General features: G+C 42.0%; 1 protein-coding gene across 1 annotated transcript; it reads right to left on the bottom strand.

Annotated features, from left to right (window-relative positions):
• Positions 1 to 2,764: 2,764 nt before the first annotated feature.
• On the bottom strand, positions 2,765 to 12,415 carry LOC135315006 (dystroglycan 1-like). Its single transcript, XM_064460406.1, has 6 exons — positions 12,312 to 12,415; positions 11,775 to 11,942; positions 11,074 to 11,315; positions 8,572 to 10,370; positions 7,121 to 7,261; positions 2,765 to 4,627 (listed from the first exon to the last, which is right to left on the bottom strand). Exons 1-6 carry the CDS (start codon positions 12,375 to 12,377, stop codon positions 3,471 to 3,473), a joined length of 3,573 nt encoding a protein of 1,190 aa, XP_064316476.1. The 5' UTR covers positions 12,378 to 12,415; the 3' UTR covers positions 2,765 to 3,470.
• Between the last annotated feature and the right edge of the window lie 62 nt (positions 12,416 to 12,477).

Below are 12,477 nucleotides of genomic sequence, written 5' to 3'. Positions count from 1 at the left end.
TTATTATTTTAATGAAATATACCCTCTAAGACACCTCTGGTTTTAGGTCTAAGCTTTTTGAATGTCATGGGGAGACTTGTACTCCATATCAATGGCTATGAAATGACAAAGTAGATGATCTGTCTTCAGTTTCTTTGTAGAGCCTTTTTTTCTCTTAATGGAGAGTAGAATTCTCAAATGGGAGGACTCTCTCACCGAATATCTGTGATCTAATCCCTTGTAAGATTTTGGGTTGGCTTCTAGATGGGTCGGCTTGAGCAGGCTAAGGGAAGATGAATAGCTAAGCTCTACAAGTATACCAGCCTTCCTCTGATCTGCAACCATTGCCTTATTCTAGCTTGCTTAAGCAACTGAAGGTCTCACAGGTTTTGATATGTTATAGTTGAAGTTGAGCTTTTCTGAAACTAAATTAATATATTTGTATTTCTTCACCTGAGACTTTAAATACCATAGTTTGTGATGACTAGATCTGAAAACAAATACCATGCGAGTATTCTTTGCGTACACTAGTAGCTGGGTCTTCTCTTCAGCTGTGTTAAAGTACCATTTAGAGTTTCAAGGTGATTATTTAGCCACTGTGATGCAGATGTGTTTTCTGTTAAATGATTTTAGAACCATTTTTACAGAGTGATTAAAGAGTACTTGCATGATAATATTTTTTATCATATTCCACAACTTCTGAAGATTTTACATAAATACATACATATATAAATATTATGTATTTACACACACACACATAAAATACACATTACATGTGTAATTTTTGGAGATCCTAAAGTCTGAAGATTTTATATTCACTGCTTAATTGAAAATAGGATGTCCTGTGTCACCACATCTCCTGATACCCTGTCTGAAATGTTCTGATGGAGAAAACTACCATGGAATTATTGTTTCTCATAAGTTTCTGGGTTTATTTATGAGATTTTTACTGCATATCAGTCTGGATGTTTCCCTTGCTTACTAAAGGAGTGTTGAGGTCTGGAACCTGGGGAGCATGTAAATGTCAGCTTTCTGCAATTTGTTGCTAGTCTAGAGAAGTATAACTGAAAAGCTTGTCCTGTGTCTTGGAGAATTGTGTGTTGCATCTCCTAATGTGCCATTAATGTTCCATGGTGGTCCTTAAATATGCTCAGCAATTAAATACTTCATTAGAGGAAGAGAAAAATTCTGCACCTGCAATTAAAATATGTATTTGCTTAGCTTGTTTACTAACTACATTTTCCACTTTTGGAACATCTGCCAGGTAAGACTGTTAAGTGATTAAATGAATGAGGCCCAATTCTCTGAGGGGGTTGACTGTGGGCCTGTATTCTAAGTACCTGAAGGGTCTTACTGAGACATGAGACACTACAAGGGATGATGTTTTCTGCAGGAATTGTTTAGATTTACATTTTACCAATCTTATGTCTGGATGATTGACTACAGTGAATTACTGCTGCTTTCTTGACTTTTTACATCAAACTATAGAGCTGGTTTATAGCTGGGTGGCTTCTGGAAAGTATTGCAGTAGTTATCTAGAGGAATATGTATTTATCCAAAAAGTTATTCAACACTGTAAACCCAGACAGGGGCTACTCGTTCATGCAAGAAGATGTAAATCCTGTCACTACCATCATACTTGCAGGGCAACTGCTGTCCCAAGGAAAGAACATAACTTGTTAGCAACGTTATCACACACACAGCTAACTAGTACATGTTGTCCTGCTTCCACAAATATGTTTTAACTAAAGGTGGATTGTACGTGTACAGCGTACACACAGATGTTATTTAATCTGTTCAAATACTTCGGTCCTGTAGCTCTCGGTACGCTTGTGGCTGTTAAGATTCCCTTCTGTGGCATGGCGACTGGCTGAGCTGTAGTGTTGTTGGGATTGGTGGGTGTGTGAATCTCAAGTTCGGAGAGAAGACAAGCCAGCAGAGGCTGCAGGGACCTGCACGGGTATGTCATGCTGGCATCTGGTTGTTTGCAAACATTAAGCTGCAATACATACTAAAAGCAGACCACTGGAGATCTGTTCTTATCTCCTGGTTGTGCTGGAGCTATCCCTGGGCTGGATTCCCTTTGGACTCGTCAGCAGCCTGCTCCCAGACTGGATCCAGTTCTGCCGGATTTCCTTACAGTTAGAGTACGCATTTGTGCCTGTGTCCTTGAGCCTGCAAAAGCTGTTTGGGTAACTCGCTGCCCTTCTAGTGTCTGCTCACTGCGCTAGAGCAGTGTTTGTGGTTGGGCTGCCCTGTGTAGGGGGTGGCTTCTATACCTTCTGCTCAGTCAGAGTTCATCAGAACAGTAGGTGGCCACTACATACCATGCCAGCAAGAGCACACCATGATGGGATAGTTACCCTGGGAGTTCTTGCTCCTAGGCAGCTCACCGAAATGACATCTCCAGAGTTGTAATGTCAGTGGTGTGAGGCTCTTTGCTGGAGAAGGTGGGTCACCAAAGTCCTGTGGCAGTTTCGGAAAGGGCATTGTGAATGTGCATCCTTTCCTCTCTGCTGTGGTACTGACAGTACTTCAGTCCTGTTTCACACTGTGCTTTCGGGTTCAAGGAAGATTATCGCAGTTCTAAAACAGTTTACAGATTAAAATTGGAAGTTATGGATTAAGTAGTTTAATCCATAACAAAGTTATGGATTAAATTTTGTGTATGTTAATCTATTAAAGGATTTAAAAATATTTGAAAATTTTTTAGAAATTCTTCTACACATTTTCTTCCCTATGGTCCTTGAACTGTCATGGGTGGAACCAGACAAGAGAGCCAGTATTACTGTAAGAAACCAAGCCTGTAACTTCAAAATTTATTTTGAAGAGTGCATTATACAATTACCTAACAGGAGGAGTTTCATGTTAAGTAGCTACCGCTGCCTTTATAAATGCTATATGTAATGTGTTTAATAGAAACACTAAAAAAAGTTTTGAAAGGTTGAGGATGGAGGTAATGTCAGCTGTGAGAGACAGGCAATTACTGGATGCATTTTTTTTTTATAATACTAATCTAAAATTCCAAGATGGCATAGAGACTCAAGGGTTGTAGCACCTTTGCATTTCAGTGGAAGCGTCGTGTTTTGTGACAGTCCTTCTGCCAGTTCTGCCTCTTCTATATAAAAAGAATATTTGTGAATCAGGGAGTCATAATGGGGTTAGTTTTACTTGGTACTGGCTGTGACCTCTCATTCTAACCGGGATCAGCTTGGTATACGTTTTATTGTTCTGACTTGTACAGGCGTATCACTCTACCCACCTCATCTCTAGATTCCTTTACCTGCTCTACTTGGCATTTTTTTCAGTGCTTAGCTTCAGGGATCTGATTTTGCTACTGCCTCTTTGTCAGGTGTAAGTTAAGTATGTTCTATTTTAAACTGGAAAATGATGAAAATCATTAACTGCCTGTGACTTTTTCCTGAGTAATAAGGATAGTATACTCTAGTACAAATTGTCTTTTTGTAGGTTTGCTCTTAGGATCTTTTAAATTATATTAACTTAAGTCTGTGGATGTTGCTGTGGTCATTCTGGGTCATCAGATCCTCCTGATAACGGGGAGGGAGTTGGTATTTTGGCGGCTGGAAAGATGGTATAATGTGAGGCCGTCTAGAATACTGCTTTTGGGCGGTAAGTGATACCGGGGGTGGTATCCATAACTGAGGTGAATGTGAAGCCCTGCACTCGTGTACAGGTGCTTTACGAGGCTTCAGGACATCCAATTCCACATCAGCCTGGCTTAACTGGGAGTTTCTCTGAAACGTCACAGATTGTGATCCAGGAATCTTCTTGTGATACTTGCAAAACCAGTAAACCAATATTATCAGGACCACCCCAACAGTGACACAAAGACTGCTTAGTAAGGCAGATGGAGTGTTCCTAATCATGGAGTCATTCTTGTCTTGAAGAGTAGGCACAATACTCTTGAAAGATGCATCAAATGGCTTTGTAGTGGGAAAGCAGACTTCACTATATGAAATGTTGAAAATGGCAGCAATTTTGTATTCTGGCAACATTGCTTGGATGAAGTGTGGGCTAACATACCCATCCAGCGCTCTTAATTTCTCTAGCGCTTCCTGGATTTCATCTCTTGCGCACCAGCTGGAAGATCTGTTGGCACTTGTACACAGTGAACTGTTATACCATGAGATTACTGTGGAGCCAGGTTTGAGAGCGGTCACCATGATGTCTTTGGGACTGCTGGAGTTCAAATAGAGGGAGAGCTTTTCTAAAAACAAACTAATCCTTTTCCTGTCTCTCAGGAAAGAGTAGTAGCTGTTTTTTGTTCTGATGGTGTAAAGGTGACATGGTATATTGGTGGGCTTCAGAAGCTCAATGGTGAAGGATTCCCAGGCAGTCAGTCCTCCTGAATCCGTGGCAGACAGCACAAACTCCTGAGGTGAATACTGGAAATCAATATCAAGGGGATAGCCATGCATGGTTTGCTGAGAGGCGTTAAATTGCAGCCAGCTTTCTGATCCCAATGGAGAGCCATCAGCTGGCATGATTTGTAGAGATAACTGAGTTGAGTTGCCATCTTCCTCATCATAAAATGCGTTGGCAGGTATAGGAAACAAGAAGAGGCATCCGATAGTTGCTGTTAGGAATTTAATGGAATGAACAACCTTTGGGGAAGTGTTTGCTTGCCCTTTAGAGAGGAGGGAGAAAAGGAAAGAATTATGACGAGAAAAAAATACCTATCTGATGCTGAACGATAGCAAAGAAATCTTGTCAGCCTCATAGGCCTCAAAGCAGAGCTGTAGCCAAGACGAAATGAGATCAAGCATGGCTTTTTGCCTAGCTGAGTCTTAAAAACTTCTGAGGATGAAGGGTCCCAAGTCTGGGTGGTTTGTTCCATTGCTGTATTACCCTCAAGTGAAAAAAATTTTCCTGATGTCTGAACCTCCTGAGATGCAGTTTTGTGGCTTTTGTCCCTTGTAATATCATCTACCACTTTTCAGAAGAAAAGTGTTACGTTGCAGTCTAGGCTCCTTTTTGAGAAACAGTACTACTTAGGGATTTTATTTAGGATCAGCAGAACACCACACTGCTTCTTTTAGATTATTTCCCATTGTGATAGACATTGCAAATCATTCTTTCCTACAAAGTGAGTAACGGATCGCAACCACTTACAGCCTCATTCTGGAAGAGGATTTACAGATTTATTTAAAAATACTTTCTCTGACTGCGTTAAGATAGAAATGTGTTGGTAATCTAGAGTTTCTGTAGCATCCTTAAGTGGGCATCATAATCTAGTACCTAGGAGACTTAGACTGAAAATACATGGGTGATAACCATCTAAAACCCAATAAAGCACTCTGTTTTGATTAATCTGTATTTTTTCCAAACCCGACACTAGCAAGACCAATTCAACATATAATCAGAGGGTAATCTGAAGCAATTAAAAAGGGTCAAGTTTAGATTTTAGCCTTAAACAGTTTAATTCAAAGTTAAAATATAGAAAACAAAAGATAAAATATCTTTTAAAAAAATCTACTTTATTTTGTATTGTGTGATAACTAATGGCTAATGTCTTGTAAATCAGAAGCAAGCCACCTCAGCTGCTGTCCTTTCTTAGCCCTCATTCAGCTGGGGGATGACATTTGTTTTTTCAGTGGACAGTGTGCCCATCACCTCACACAGCCTCTGACCTGCAAATGATAATGGCAGATGCTGAGACTGGTAAGGGACGTTCTGGACTTGCCTCGCTTCTACTGAAACTTCAGCTTGTAACAGTACTGTAAAGCATTGTCCTTGATCGCATCTTAACAACAACTTCATTTGCTTAAGCATATTTAGATATATGTTTATGTAAAGAGTTGTAAATATGCACAGCACTCTTCTTGCTAGTCTAGCATATTAGTCAGGTCTTGTATAGTGCCCTCCCAAACAATAGTATCTTATTTTAGTAACTATTACATAGAAGTATCACAATATGCCTCTCAGATGATGCATTTACTTTGTGGTGGTAGTTGACTACGTCTCATTTCTAATGCTTTAAATATCAAATAAGGGCAGTGTTCCTGTTTTTGCTTGAATTTTTTTAATTTGCATTTTGTGTTATGGAAAGCTTATGTAAACTTCAAGGCCCTTTCTTGTACAATTGGATAGTCTACTAAAATCTGAGTTTGGATTACAGTTCGAAACTGCCCAGCAGGAGACTGCCTGGTACTGTGATACTTTACCTATCAAAGACTCTAGCACAGGTATCTCATTAGCAGGGCTGTCATCAGGCGTTAACTTGACTTGCCTTCATTCCCAACATTAAGTTTGCAGGAGCCCCTGGGAGTGTGCTTGCACAAGCTGAGATCCTCAGAACGTGCAGAAGCTCATGATTATGTTTCCACATGAAGTGTCCTCTTGGGAAACAGACACAATTCCTGAAGAAACAACTCTTAACTCTGCAAAGAATTGTTCCCAGCCCTGATGTCCAAGTGCTCCGTCAGCAGATTCTGAAACGGAGCTCATGTATGAGGTAATTAAAACACGTTATTGTTTCATCCTTTTGTTTGGGAATTTTATGAGAATATGTTTGGTTTTTTTCTTTATACCATTGAGCTGTGTTTAGCATCAAGAATAATTTCAGATTAATCAGGCAAGCACTGGGTGTCTCGGCATCCCCCCACTTCTGGAGGTGGTGGACACCCTACCTGGGGCAGGATCACTTCAAGTGCTGCGCATCTGCCTAGTTAGAAGAGCTCCTGTGAATATGCGAGTGGACATCAACGAAGCTGTAGGATGATAAAATGTGGTGCCAAATTTGAAAGGAAATCTTCTCTCTGTGACTTACGTGAAGTTTGCTGGCAGGCTCAAGGAGTAAAGGAGAACATCAGGACGCGGGGAGTTCCTGCAACCTGTGACAAAAATGTTCCCTTCTTCCTGCCATTTCTGGATCTCACTTATTTGTGTTTTCTACACTTTAGGATAGGGACCAATTTGCAAGATCGAGTAAAATCATGCACTAATCTTATCCTCTCTGTATATATTACCTAATGTAAATAATAGGGAGGGATTACTACAGAACAGTTTGAGGACTGCGTGGGTTCTAGTATAGGAAACCAGAGATGCCTTGCAAGATAGATAAGAAGGTTGATGACAGCTATGTTCAGAACTAAAATCATAGAAGTAAACTTCTTTTTACCTGGGATTATATTCTGAAGCTCTTGTGAAACAGAAAATGGAGGAAGAATCCATCCACTTTCCATGGACTGTAGTCTTTCAGACGTGGGAAACAGCAAAATGCTTGGATCCGGGTGTGATGGCCATAGTGTCTGAACCGCCTCTGTGAAAATTAGATGATCATTACCCTTTTAGGGTGAAAGATTGTTTAGATTTATGTAAAAGGGGTCTTAGGTTAATAATTTGCTATAGGGTTGGGAATGTAATTTGAAAGCTTTCGTGGCATGTGATTGAAAACTCTTTGCCAGCGTCTGCCAGTATGGGAAAGACCATGGGGAGGAAGCTAGAGTTCAACCTCCCATTTAGAAAATGGGGCAACATTTTACTCAAGTGGCTTCTCTCACTGGAGCAGAAAGATATTTTTTAACAACTATAGATGGCCTGTGTATGCAAGAGTGTTAGTAACAGTATTGTGCTGGGGCTGTGTTGCCCATCTGTGGGCTTTGACAGATGCTCACTTGGTTGCAAACCTAAGTATTTCAGACTACCCGTAGTGCAAGACCGTATAGACTTAACGTAGGTCTAGTAAAGGTTTACAAAGTTGATGGTTCTGAAGGGCATTAACAAGGTCAATGCATTAAAAATAGGGACAGCCAGGTCACTCTAGAATGAAGGAATAGTTTGGCTCTGAATGCTGCACTTAGTAAGTACTTAAGATCTACCATGTGTGCCTTTTTACAGGTGTAATACAAGCTGATTCAGACCTAATCCTGCAAACTTCCCTAACTGGTCCTACAAACATACCATCTCTGTAGTCTAGTATATACTTAAGCCTGTGTCACAGATTCATGCATTTGGAGGAGAAGGTGGACTATAAAGGGTGTCTGGTCTAATTCTGTACTCCTTAAGATGTTCAACGACTTCTGTGTCATTTCTGATAAATATTTATTGTTCTGATCTTAAAAACCCTCCACAATGTTCCCCAAGCATCTCTTCTAATGTTTTATTTCCTTACTGTGAGAAAGTTTATCTAATGTCTAACTTAAATAATCTTAACTGCAGTTGAAGGTCATTAGTACTGCTTCAGTTCCCAGGGGATACTGAGAAAACTTCTTTCATCTTTTCAGCAAACTGTTACATAAACCTGTGTTTTTCCTCAGTCTTCTAGACTAATTATTTCAGCTTGTCATGTTTTCTAGACCTCTGGCCATCCTTGTGTTCCTTTGGAGATTTTTCAATGAGTCCACATCTTTCCTTAGATGGGATGGCCAAAGCTGAGTCTGATTTTTCAGCTGAGCCATTATCTCTACCAAGCTGAGTGAAAAAATTACTTTCCCTTATGAGGGGCACTGCTGCTGACACATCCTTAGCGCAGTGAAGCCGTGTTTCTGCAGAAAAAACTGTATTGAACTATTCTCTCAGGACTCTCAGGGCAGGAAAGATGATGAATGGAAAGTCAAATCTTAAACATACCTGGTATATTGCTGGGCAGATAAGGGGCATTAAATAAGGTCACCAGAGGTACTTCTACAGCATCCGACTTGATGTCTGAGATTTTGTGTGATTCCAGAGTAGGCTTGGTGACATTTGGCAAAATCCTTGTTCCCAGATCTCCATCTGAATGCAATTCCCTTGTGCTGCTGGATAAAATACTTGCAGACTGCATCTCTGTCCTGAGCATGCTGCTGCTGTAAGAAGAACGAGGTATATTTGTTGGTCTGGATAGCTCAGACGTGTCAAAGCTAGAAAAGCCTACCGGGAGAGTAAGAACTGGAGCAGTATCAGGATGAGACAGAATGCTCAGATGTAGTTCGTAAGATGCTTCAGCTTTACTAGGGAAAGTGCTGTATAAGATGCTAGAAAAGCAGGCTGAGGCTTCAGGACTGCAATTCAATTCGGGATAGAGGGTCTGTGCTTCATCCTGGGTTACAGAAGAAATTGTGCTTTGCTCTCCAGCAAATGGAAACCTGCTGGGCTGTGGGATAGTCATAAAAGGCGTAGATAACTGTTCATAGTCATTAGTGAGCCCTGGGCTCAGACTGCTACTTGCTAGCACGGGTGGAAACGCATCATCGATGAGAAATGTGAAGTCAGACGAAGTTGTGGCTCCTGCTGAAGCTTTTGGGAATAGAGAAGGGGGTGTTACTGGAGAGAGGGATGCATTAGAAAGCATTCCAAGTTCTGGAAGGTGGCTTTTTGCCTCGTCACTGTAGTCTGGCACTTCTGATACTGACATTGTTTCTGGCAAAAAGACGTGATGTTCTGTCTTAGCAGGAAATGCCTCTGCTGAGCTATGAGGCCATTCATGAAGAGTGTTTATCACCCAAGTGTGCATGGGACGGGAAAGCTGGTCTGTGTCAGAAGTCATGTCCTGTAGGAAATGGTATGTGGATACTTCTGATTTACTAGAAAGGAAATACGAGTTTGTCTCGGGCAGGTGAGGCTCTGGCTGCTCTAACAGCAAGGATGTGCCAGAAGCTCTAGTAGGCAGCGCTTCCAGTTCAGTGAAGAGAAGCAATGTTTTAGTAATCAGTGAAGGCAAAAGATCTGGAAAATTGGAGTCTGCAAACATAATAGATACTGGTGGGTTAGCTGGCACGTCCTGTGCTGGGTCCATTTCAAAGGTGTCCAAACTTCCTTGACTTATAAGATGGATATTATTCTGCATCTTGTAGCTTGCCATTTTTATATTTTCTTCACAGAAAGATGATAAGCTCTGAGTAGGTGGTACTGCAAGTTGTGTGAGTAAGCAGCTTGGCACAGTAGAGGACAAAGGCCTGGAAGCATCTCCTGCACCTGGTCTCTGGGTAGTTCTAACTGGTTTTAATGTAGGTGTTGGCGTGATCATTAATCGCCTATGTTGTTGTCTTGGAGACTTTCTTTCAGAATTACCTCTCCTAAGTATTCTCCAGCCTGCAATTTCATGCCCCAGCAGCTGTGAGAGGTGACGTGAGTCAACGTTGTGTCGCAGGACTTGGCTGAATTCGCGGAGCATGGCAAACCCTCCACACTCCACAGGCCAGGACAGTCCTACGTAATGGTTCACTGTAAAGTTGATGTGCTCTGTGTCTTCAGCCAGTACGGTCAAGCTCTGCAAGCCTCTGTGTGCCGAATCTGTGTATTGCAACAGGGTTAGTAGGGAGGAGTCCAGGTGGAGGTATTCGGCCATGGTGTACACGATGTGGAGGCGTTCCTGTACGTCCAGGGTTTCTGCTCCAGTAGAGAGAATGATTTCAGCAGAAGTGATGGGAACATCCTTCCCACACCTAATACTGAAAGTCCAAAATTGTATTGGTTAAGGGTTGTTTATCTGCCCCTCTGGTTTTGTGAAGACACCTGTTTTTATTTAGTCTATTATCTTCTGCACATGCATAACTCAAAATTTTACCTCTTAGTCCAAAACTTCATCCTACTGGATATATGAATGTTTCCTATTTAACTTCAGTGAGCACTAAGTTTTATTTCATTGCTTGTGTAGCACACAGCAGCAGGGTCTGAATTGGAAATAATTAAGAGATGTTCCCAGTCCATTAGACATCAAATGTAGGTACTTACATTAAGAAAGTACTGTCACTGGAAATAGGCAGTGTCTTGTGGAGGCAATTCAGAGCCTTTCTGGGAGCCTGCCTCTCTCCCTGCTGACAGAAGAGCTCCAGTTACTAACTGGGGCAGGGAGGCTGGATGCCACCCGTACAGTGGCCACCTGGATAATCAGTGCCCCAATGCTGCTGGGCTTGCAGTCTTCATGTCTGTGCTTGCTGTGTACTACTGCACTGGAGCAGTGAAGCCTCTTGCTTTTAGATTTAACATGTGCTCATTCAATATTTTGGGGGCTTTTTGTTTGTTTTGTTTTTATTTCCCTGATGTAGTATTTCCATGGTAGGAAAAAAACAACCCTGTGTCAGGGAGCACCCATCTCTTCCCCCACCCGCCCAACGATTAGGGCAATAGCTGTTGGAAGCTAGCAGTACTCACTGGTAGTTGTTTGGTGTGTGATTCAAGCTCCCCTCTGTGTCCAGGAACAAGGTGCTGTCCTGAACATGGATGGTGAAATTTCCAGCAGCTTCTGGTGTTTTCTGGGCATGCGTCCTTCCAGAGGCAGCTACGTTCAGCAGGTATGCTCCGCTCTCCCCTGCCATTGGCAGTCCTTGCAGCGTGTTTGTATTGGGGTTGAAGTCCAGCCATTTTGGCAAATCTGCACCACTGGCTAAAGTGACCTGCTCCATAAGAGGACAGCAGAATTGGAGACAGGAAATGGTGCTACTACTCTAGTTATACATATTGCAACTTCTAACTGGACAAAAGTCCAAGAACAGCCACAAATGACCCATTTAAAAATCTAGAAACCACAGTGCCTTGATTTTTTGTGTAGTGCTTGTTTTGTGGGCTTGTTTTTTTTAATGTAGTGGCAATACTTATTGTCTATTTTTAGGACCCTGCATTCTTCAGAGTGCAGGTAGATAAAATACATGTCATGGAGGTTTTGTTTATTTGCTTAATATGTAACTGCTACATTGGCAGTGAGTGATGGTGAGGTTTTTGCTGTCAGTTCTACTTATTTCTAATACATCTGAGGCACTTCTCTCGAAGGAGTTTTTTAATGAGTTCATTTTAAACATGAAGAGAATGCCTATTTGCTGGAGGTTTGTACCAGGAAGTGTATTTAATAGCATTACCTTGTACTGAGTTACCGTTCCCTGAAAGGCAAATACTGGCACTGGATAACAGAATATTTTTCCCATAAGGATGGTTGCATCTGGAATTCCTTGCAGGCTCTTTGTTTCTTCAAGTCTGTTATTTGATCCCTTGGCAACCACAACAGGCATGTTTACACAGACAGATACCTGTGCAAAGAGAAGAGGGAGGGTGGGTAAGACTCTTGTCCCTGGAAGCAAAGGGGACCCTGAGGCAGGAAACCTGTTGTGGGTGCCTGCTGGGTCCCTGCAGGCATCCATCCTCACCCAGCGGGCGTACAGGGCTGCGTGCAGCAGGCAGCCGGCTGCTTCATTGCACTTCAGAGCTGTAGGGGAAAGGAAAAGGAAAAAACCAAACCCATCTGCACTTCAGATCAGTCAACTTGATCTCATGGGGAAGCGGAAAGCTGTCAAATGAGGCAAGGCTTCACACTGCATTCGTTACAGCCCTGCTGGTCTGTCTGGGCCACACTGACATCTGGGGAGGGGTATAGGCTTTTAAAAAGCCCTAGTACTTACCACTGCTGCTCCATTCAGCTGAAGGTTTTTCGTGAGAAAACACCCTGTAGCACAAAGCCAGTTCATAATGCTTTTTAACCCTGTTTCCTTCAGACTTGCTGTTGCTCCCATCTCTGCTTCTGTCATGACCAAAGCCCACTTGGTCTCTAGGAGATGAAATGCTATG

Source organism: Phalacrocorax carbo, chromosome 1 (assembly GCF_963921805.1).
Source record: "Phalacrocorax carbo chromosome 1, bPhaCar2.1, whole genome shotgun sequence".
Taxonomy (NCBI): domain Eukaryota; kingdom Metazoa; phylum Chordata; class Aves; order Suliformes; family Phalacrocoracidae; genus Phalacrocorax; species Phalacrocorax carbo.
The sequence above is the reverse complement of the archived record's forward strand: the minus strand, read 5'-3'. Positions and strand labels throughout refer to the sequence as shown.

Coding starts and splice junctions, on each gene's coding strand:
- LOC135315006 (XM_064460406.1), bottom strand. CDS start 12,377: ATGAACTGGCTTTGTGCTACAGGGTGTTTTCTCACGAAAAACCTTCAG. Junction 10,371..11,073: donor CACACACCAAACAACTACCA/GTGAGTACTGCT, acceptor TTGGACTTTCAG/TATTAGGTGTGGGAAGGATG. Junction 4,628..7,120: donor GCTTCAGAATATAATCCCAG/GTAAAAAGAAGT, acceptor TCCTCTCTAAAG/GGCAAGCAAACACTTCCCCA.